Source organism: Electrona antarctica, assembly GCF_951216825.1.
Source record: "Electrona antarctica genome assembly, chromosome: 5".
Lineage (NCBI taxonomy): Eukaryota > Metazoa > Chordata > Actinopteri > Myctophiformes > Myctophidae > Electrona > Electrona antarctica.
In genome coordinates this window covers 33,045,549-33,054,883 of record NC_136810.1, presented here as the reverse complement: position 1 = coordinate 33,054,883, position 9,335 = coordinate 33,045,549, and the positions used below count along the sequence as shown (strand labels likewise).

At 44.4% G+C, this 9,335-nt stretch overlaps 1 protein-coding gene across 1 annotated transcript; it reads left to right on the top strand.

Moving 5' to 3' along the window:
• Positions 1–1,604: 1,604 nt before the first annotated feature.
• On the top strand, positions 1,605–3,677 carry LOC306922953 (F-box/LRR-repeat protein 14). The gene has a single exon (XM_079500872.1). It carries the CDS (start codon positions 2,286–2,288, stop codon positions 3,495–3,497), a length of 1,212 nt encoding a protein of 403 aa, XP_079356998.1. The 5' UTR covers positions 1,605–2,285; the 3' UTR covers positions 3,498–3,677.
• The last annotated feature ends 5,658 nt before the right edge of the window (positions 3,678–9,335 follow it).

Here is a 9,335-nt window from a genome sequence, read left to right as displayed (position 1 = left end):
GTGTGAAAGGTTCAATACATTTTTACAAAGCCACTCCTGGCCTTATTTAAATGATGGGCGGCCACAGTGTTGAGTTTCAAATCAACACAATGCACGAATCAGGGAAAAAAACAACTGGTGGTTTTCAAATCTCAAAACTAAACTATACTATGTATAAACAGAAGTTCTATTGAAAGGGCTCAGAATAGAGCTTCTGTTGTTTGCTTTAGTGTTGTTAACTTGTTGCTGCAGCTAAATGCTGATATGAAACTCCATGTAATTAGAGTTGTATGCATAGGGTTGTATGAGAGTTTGCATGTCTTTATTGGTCCATGTAATCGACCACACTGGAAACACGCCCCCATTCCCCATGGGGCTTTTGTGTTATCCTTTTAGCATAGCGTTAGTAGACATATAGTAGGCGTTCATATCGCCAATCTGCCATTAGTGCCATACTGTTTCCAAACGTGCTAATAATTAAAGTACCGTATTCAATCAAATAAACAAAACATTTGATGCAGTAGGCTGCTGCGTCCACTACAAAAAACAACAACACCGCACATTCAACAAACAAACAAAAACTACAGAGAAAGTGATCATGGCGCTGGTCGGTCAGTACCATGTAGCAGCATGGTTATATTGGGCTGCTGTAGCAGTTCAAACGTCCGGTGAGAAAACGGATTGTCCGGCCAGGTTAGGTTTATTTGAACGATACTGTCTAGTATTCCATAGTCCGGGGGGACATTCACTCGCCCCACGATTGGCGGTTAGTTGGTTGTCAAGGCAACTGCTAAACTAGTTGTAGTCGTAGTTTTATTACCCCCCCCCATCTCAAACTCTTCAGCTGTTCGCTCTGGCGTCGGACAGGGGGGTCTGGGGCCCACGGAGATTCCTTGTCCCAGGGCCCAGAATTTGGCCCCTGTCCTTTGGGGTATGGACCAGAGCTATTAAGCAGTTATCTGTGTAATCACACAATAGTGACAATACTTAGGCCTACTTACTTGTCTAAAAAGATGCAGTTTACACTTCCACACGGTCTACGGATATTATTGTCTCTTCAAACTGGTTTATGTAACTGTCAAGATTATACAAATACATTGTCCCGTCTGCTGTTTACCGTGTTCATTGTTATGTTAATAACTGAACCGACCATGCAGGCATTTGGTCTCACACAAAAATAAAAAATAAACGTTGTAGGCATATCATATATTAATTACACTACAGGCTAGTCACACACACACACACACACACACACACACACACATCTGTCTAAATATAGTTAAGTAAGTAAAATAGGTTTAAGTGACTAGTCGTAAGCAAATTAAATTAGGCAAACTGTAGTGCTTTCATCGAAACTGGGACGTTGCTATGTGGTGGATAGAATTGGATTGGAAATGGTTACATTTTCAGTGAATAATAGTGCCAGAGAGCAGCGAGACGCAGACTGCTTGAATGCCAAAACAACGACCACACAGTCGAGTCGAGTGTCGGCTCTGGTCTAAAACCAGTGCCAGATTTTTCCTCCGAGGTGGAAAGCCTGGTGACGCGAGGTTATTTCCAGATTCAACGGTTGCCTGACGCCCACCTAGCCAATCACAGCGCGACGGACCCTCCAACCTATGGGATGTAGCCTACCTTTATTGAATTGTGAAGAGCTGCTGGTGAAAAGGGGGAGCTACTAGTACTGGCGCTAGTACTGAACAACACTTCTTGGACGCTATCGTTACTATTTTACCTGGCTTAACCTGAATACCATCATCGATCGTATTGTAGATAGAAGACAAGTTAAACGATTGTGACTTTGAAAATGGATTAACTCGATGGAAGTAGTTTGAAATGACTTGAAGTGATCGGGTCGGACTCTGTTCGCTCTGGGCTGGCTTGGAGGGGGAGGTCCTTTGGCTTTTGAAGCTCGCAAGTTTGGCAACGTAACAGCATTAGCCTAGTTAGCCAGCTTGCTAGCTAAATATCGCGACCGCCTTTGAGAAGTCGGAATTCCCCGCATTAACCTAAGGATTTATAACGCAGGACTTTGCACGAAACCGCGCTCTTTGCGGCGTCAGTTGATCAAAGTGCATCGGTAGGTTACGCTACATTGGCATGGGCGTTTTCTTTTTGTTTTGTTTTTGTGTGTAATGTTATCGCAGTAGCTAACTAGCTAGCTCGCTCGTATGCTAGCTAACGTTAGCTTTCGTTCCCCACCTTAGCCAGCCAAGCAACCTCGGCAGGACAGTTTTGGCGAGGCTAGCCACGACAATATCGTGCTTGCTACCACCACGACGGCAGAGACCACACAGTCTGCAGCCATGTTTGAAATGGAGACGCACATATCCTGCCTTTTCCCGGAGATTTTGGCTATCATTTTCAGCTATCTCGACGTTAAGGACAAAGGAAGAGTGGCCCAAGTGTGCGCGGCCTGGAGAGACGCGTCCTACCACAAGTCTGTATGGAGGGGGGTGGAAGCTAAGCTCCATCTTCGGAGAGCCAATCCGTCCCTGTTCCCAAGTCTTCAGACGAGGGGGATAAAAAAAGTTCAGATTCTTAGCCTAAGGCGAAGTCTTAGCTACGTGATACAGGGGATGCCACACATTGAAAGCCTTAACCTATGTGGATGCTTCAACCTCACAGACAACGGACTTGGGCATGCCTTTGTGCAGGACATTCCATCCTTGCGGGTTCTGAATCTTAGCCTTTGCAAACAGATCACTGACTCTAGTTTGGGCCGGATTGCTCAGTATCTAAAAAACCTGGAAGTGCTTGAACTGGGAGGATGCAGCAATATCACAAACACAGGCCTGTTGCTCATTGCCTGGGGCTTGCACAGACTGAAAAGCCTTAACCTGCGCAGCTGCCGGCATGTGTCTGATGTTGGCATCGGTCACCTCTCTGGGATGACCCGGAGTGCTGCGGAAGGCTGCTTGTCCCTGGAGCAGCTGACGCTGCAGGATTGCCAGAAACTGACAGACTTGTCCCTCAAACACGTCTCAAAGGGCCTAAACAAGCTCAAAGTGCTCAACCTCAGCTTTTGCGGGGGTATTTCGGATGCAGGTATGATCCACCTTTCACATATGACCCACTTGTGCAGTCTGAACCTGCGCTCCTGTGACAACATCAGTGACACTGGGATAATGCATCTGGCAATGGGCTCTCTTCAGCTCTCTGGACTAGATGTGTCCTTCTGTGATAAGGTTGGGGACCAGAGCCTAGCTTACATTGCCCAAGGACTGTATCAGCTCAAGTCCCTTTCCCTTTGCTCCTGCCACATAAGCGATGATGGAATTAACAGGATGGTTCGCCAGATGCATGAACTAAAGACCCTCAACATCGGCCAGTGTGTCAGAATCACAGACAAGGGGCTGGAATTGATTGCTGACCACCTGACACAGCTGACCGGGATTGACTTGTATGGTTGTACCAAGATCACCAAGAGAGGCCTGGAGAGGATAACACAACTCCCGTGCCTTAAAGTGTTAAATTTGGGACTATGGCAGATGACTGAGAGTGAGAAAGTTCGGTGAACGCTCTCCTTAGGCTTAAGTGTCATCATTGTTTATAATGTTCACTCATATACTGAGATGGACTGTTTATATATCCATTGTTACCTTTGCCTACTATACTGTGACTAAACTAGGAGAGGGGAATCAACATTAATCACTGGAATATTGGAGTTTTGAGTATTCAGCTTCACTGCAGTATTCCACTCCTCACTGTTCAGTATGTCATTATCTGTGATTGTAGCATTGTCATTATCACTGATGGAGGCGCGCCGTGTCTGGTGGCCATGAGCTACGTGAGGCACCGCCGAGCGAGGCGCTAGCCGAGCGAGGCGCCGTGCCGAGCGTTGCGAAGGCCACCAGACCCGACTCAGCGCCGTCCGAGTTACGTCCTGATAGGCAGAGAATAGTATATATTAGTAGCTCCTAGTTCCATGCACCGACAATAGTTGGAAATGACACGTCCACCAGGGGGAAACCTTGACCAGGCTATGTGGTGAGGATGCCAGTATGGACATTTTGGCACCATTCAAACGTGCTGATAACTTTCGCCATTCCAATGCAGATAACGGTCGAATCTATCATCCTCAAATGATTCTCCATACGTCTGGTCAGATCGTTTTTGCTTTCAACACCAGCTTTAGCACATCCACAACCACGTACGTAGGTGCGAGATGTCCTCTTGATCGATGCCTGTGGCTATGTGTTGGTTTCCACAGTACAAACCTTTTGGCAGGGAGTTCTCTCATCGATTCCAGTCTCCGGCTAGTCTCGTTTTCTGACAGCTATCGTCTCTGAAACTCTTGGTAACACCCCGTACAGACGCTTGTTGGTAATGTGTTCACGTATCAAGGGACCCTTGATATGAGCCCACCTCCAGAACCGGTCCGTCACAACTACCGCACATCATACATATCCTGCCCCCATGCCGACATACTTCTCTGCCATTCCTTTATTGGCATTGCCGAGTTGGCACCTATCTAGGTCCACAAAGACACAATGCAACTCCTTCTGACCTTCTCTATACTTCTCCACCAACTCTCAGAGCGAACAGCGTGTCTGTAGGGCTTAAAGCCAAAACAAATCCCAAGACTGAAAATGATTTTTTGCAAATCTGCACTGATCTCATTAAAAATGACCCCTATGAAAGGAGAACTTTAAGCTCTGCGTCTGTGGTACCCTACCTTGACATAAACCTGCTGCTTGCTAAATTACTACAGCTCTGTACAGTACATCGCCCTTGCTCTTCCATCCATCCATCTTCAACTGCTTATCCGTAGTCGGGTCGCAGGGGCAACAGCTCCACCAGAGAGCTCCAGACATCCCTTTCCAGAGCAACATTAGTAACTTGCTCCTGGGGGATCCCGAGGCGTTCCAAGGCCAATGAGTCGATGTGATCCCTCCACCTGCGCCTTGGTCTGCCCGGGGGTCCCCTCCCAGTGGGACGTGCATCGAGGACCTTATAGGGAGACGCCCGAGAGGCATCCTAACCAGTGTTGTTATTTTTTTATTGTTATTTTTGGCTGTAATTGCTGTGATGTTTGTGATTGCTCGATTGTTTTATTTTCTGTTGTTAAGCCCTTTGGAACATTGTTTAAAAAAGTGCTATTTAAATAAAGTGTATTAGTGTGGTTACTATTGTTATTGTAACAGGTACATTATATATTTAAACTATTTTCAGCAATGGTACACTTATTTTTTCAGTGGGTAGATCTTGTTGAGCTGGTCATTTTGTGTGGGCACCCCTGCTGTACAGAATGTAACACAAACTCTACTATTCCGAAGCCCCCTCAGGTACATATTTAAACTATTTTCAGCAATGGTATAATAATTGATTTGGTGTGGGCACCCCACCAAACTCTCATACAACTCCTCGTAGTCTACTCCTTTTAGCCTTCACCACCTCTCTCTTCCCCAATCACATCTTGTAGTATTCCTGTATACTTTCTATATTTCTCTGGCCAGGGCTTGACATTAAGGCTTGTCTGGTTGTGACTTAAAATTGTACTTGTCCGTAAATACTTTTATACTTTTTCTTTGTATAATAATAATAATCTAACGAGTTACTTTTCTCAGTGGGCAATCTTGTAATTTCTTTCTTTTCAAAATCTTTTTATTCAGGTTTTTGTAACAGAAGCCCAGGGGCAAGTATTAAACAGACATATAAAATATAAAAATAAAACTCAATCCCTTATCCCAGCTGTTCCCAAACTTTTTTGGTCGTGCACCCCCTATTTCCCCCTGACCTAGCTGATGCACCTCCCAATGGTCTATTTGGCCGGAAAATAAAATAATATATATATATATATATATATATATATATAGCAGCAAAGCATGGACAAAGTAAGTGGTCTTGTCTTGAGTTCAAACTAAATAATCTGCCGCTGTGCATGTGTGAGGGGAGGGGGAGGAGCGGGGGGCTGGAATGTTGACTGCACTCTCTCTCAGACACGGAGAGTGAGAGACATGGAGCGGCTGCGGCTCTATACATCTCCATAAAACGGTGTTTTACCGATTTTGCTATTTGTGTTAAATAACACCATAAACTGTCCGCCATTACCCTTTTCATATCACGCACCCCCTGGTGGCCACTCGCGCACCACAGTTTGGGAACGGCTGCGGGCCTATCCCACCCTCCCCCACCCACAATCCCAAGGATAGTCGGAAAAACAGTCTGGAGGAAATAAAAATACATATCTATATACACATACCGTATACACAAAAATACATGCATACATAATTACAAAAATAAAATAAAATAATTTTTCATAGCAGAGCAGATTTTGTTTCTGTTGTGGTTTGGCGTTGGCCGAGGCATAGGCACGGCACACTATGCAGTTTGTGTGTTGTGGTAGAATGTCATAAAGGGCCCCAGGTCTTGTAATTATTATATCACAACATTATATCGCGAAGCCACTGACGGAGCACGGGCGGGGGGAAATCTTGTAATTTAACAGGATTCTTTTTAATGGCAGTAATCTAAGTTACTTTAGAAAGTAACTTTGTCCAACACTGCCCATGTGTTTGTGCTTCACAAACATTGACTGTTCCTAAAGGGTTTTCATATTTTCAGTCCAGCAGTCATTTCAGGTCCGGCCTCGTCACTGACAGCTGTATGTTGTCCATGTCAATCTTGTGGGAAAAGTGGCAATATTTTATTTAAGACACGTTTTCTGCCAGAACTTTCAGTCTTAGGAATGAATTGGGTGAGTACACACGCAGTGCTAAGAGTTTAAAGGTTCAGGACACCCACCCCCCCCTCGTAATTTTTTTGCTCAGAATTGATTGAACGAAAAGAAACGTGAAATGTAGGTCAGTCTGCAAACTGTGTGTGGATAGGACCGATCTATGGCTGTGTATTTATGGATAGGACCGATCTATGGCTGTGTATTTATGGATATGACCGATCTATGGATGTGTATGGATAGGACCGATCTATGGATGTGTGTGGATAGGACCGATCTATGGATGTGTATGGATAGGACCGATCTATGGATGTGTATGGATAGGACCGATCTATGGCTGTGTGTGGATAGGACCGATCTATGGCTGTGTATTTATGGATAGGACCGATCTATGGCTGTGTATTTGGAATACATTAAATGTAAGATCACAGACATTCTAGGGCTATTACCTTGTAAAACAAGAATATTCATCTAATATGCACCGAAAGAAACTTACAGTAAATTGATTTAAAATGTATTTGTGTGTGCTCATGCTTCGGACAAGTCCAAAGGACAAGTGCCTCAAGTTAATGTCAAGCTCTGCTGGCGAATACCAAACAACTCACTGGATATCCCATTTCCTTTTCACCAACCTCTTCCTCTGTATGGCGCATGCTTTCATGTACTCTCATTCCACCACCACAGCCTCCTTGTCCTTGTCTTCCTTCCTCTGTCCCAAAGACACTTCAAGTATTTTCTTAGTTTCGATTGGCATTCCGACACACCCCCTTTCCAAAACCAACACAATAGCTAGGAGACAAAAAAAGAAGAAAAAAATAACAAACACACTGTCAGCAAATACATTGGGCATACAGGGCTGCTGCTAAAATTAAGATTGTTTATACAGTCGTGTCTTGTGTTTCAAAACGATTGAGATCAGATTCAGTAGACTGCTGCAGAAAGTCAGTATCACAGTCACAGAGAAAAGAAGCTTCCTCTTGACTACACAAAGCATGGTATCAGATTTGAATAAACTATAGAAACAACCAGTGGTGGTAGCCTACTGGTAACACCCTCCAGGCCCCAGCCATCAGAGGTGTGAAAGGTTCAATACATTTTTACAAAGCCACTCCTGGCCTTATTTAAATGATGGGCGGCCACAGTGTTGAGTTTCAAATCAACACAATGCACGAATCAGGGAAAAAAACAACTGGTGGTTTTCAAATCTCAAAACTAAACTATACTATGTATAAACAGAAGTTCTATTGAAAGGGCTCAGAATAGAGCTTCTGTTGTTTGCTTTAGTGTTGTTAACTTGTTGCTGCAGCTAAATGCTGATATGAAACTCCATGTAATTAGAGTTGTATGCATAGGGTTGTATGAGAGTTTGCATGTCTTTATTGGTCCATGTAATCGACCACACTGGAAACACGCCCCCATTCCCCATGGGGCTTTTGTGTTATCCTTTTAGCATAGCGTTAGTAGACATATAGTAGGCGTTCATATCGCCAATCTGCCATTAGTGCCATACTGTTTCCAAACGTGCTAATAATTAAAGTACCGTATTCAATCAAATAAACAAAACATTTGATGCAGTAGGCTGCTGCGTCCACTACAAAAAACAACAACACCGCACATTCAACAAACAAACAAAAACTACAGAGAAAGTGATCATGGCGCTGGTCGGTCAGTACCATGTAGCAGCATGGTTATATTGGGCTGCTGTAGCAGTTCAAACGTCCGGTGAGAAAACGGATTGTCCGGCCAGGTTAGGTTTATTTGAACGATACTGTCTAGTATTCCATAGTCCGGGGGGACATTCACTCGCCCCACGATTGGCGGTTAGTTGGTTGTCAAGGCAACTGCTAAACTAGTTGTAGTCGTAGTTTTATTACCCCCCCCCATCTCAAACTCTTCAGCTGTTCGCTCTGGCGTCGGACAGGGGGGTCTGGGGCCCACGGAGATTCCTTGTCCCAGGGCCCAGAATTTGGCCCCTGTCCTTTGGGGTATGGACCAGAGCTATTAAGCAGTTATCTGTGTAATCACACAATAGTGACAATACTTAGGCCTACTTACTTGTCTAAAAAGATGCAGTTTACACTTCCACACGGTCTACGGATATTATTGTCTCTTCAAACTGGTTTATGTAACTGTCAAGATTATACAAATACATTGTCCCGTCTGCTGTTTACCGTGTTCATTGTTATGTTAATAACTGAACCGACCATGCAGGCATTTGGTCTCACACAAAAATAAAAAATAAACGTTGTAGGCATATCATATATTAATTACACTACAGGCTAGTCACACACACACACACACACACACACACACACACATCTGTCTAAATATAGTTAAGTAAGTAAAATAGGTTTAAGTGACTAGTCGTAAGCAAATTAAATTAGGCAAACTGTAGTGCTTTCATCGAAACTGGGACGTTGCTATGTGGTGGATAGAATTGGATTGGAAATGGTTACATTTTCAGTGAATAATAGTGCCAGAGAGCAGCGAGACGCAGACTGCTTGAATGCCAAAACAACGACCACACAGTCGAGTCGAGTGTCGGCTCTGGTCTAAAACCAGTGCCAGATTTTTCCTCCGAGGTGGAAAGCCTGGTGACGCGAGGTTATTTCCAGATTCAACGGTTGCCTGACGCCCACCTAGCCAATCACAGCGCGACGGACCCTCCAACCTATGG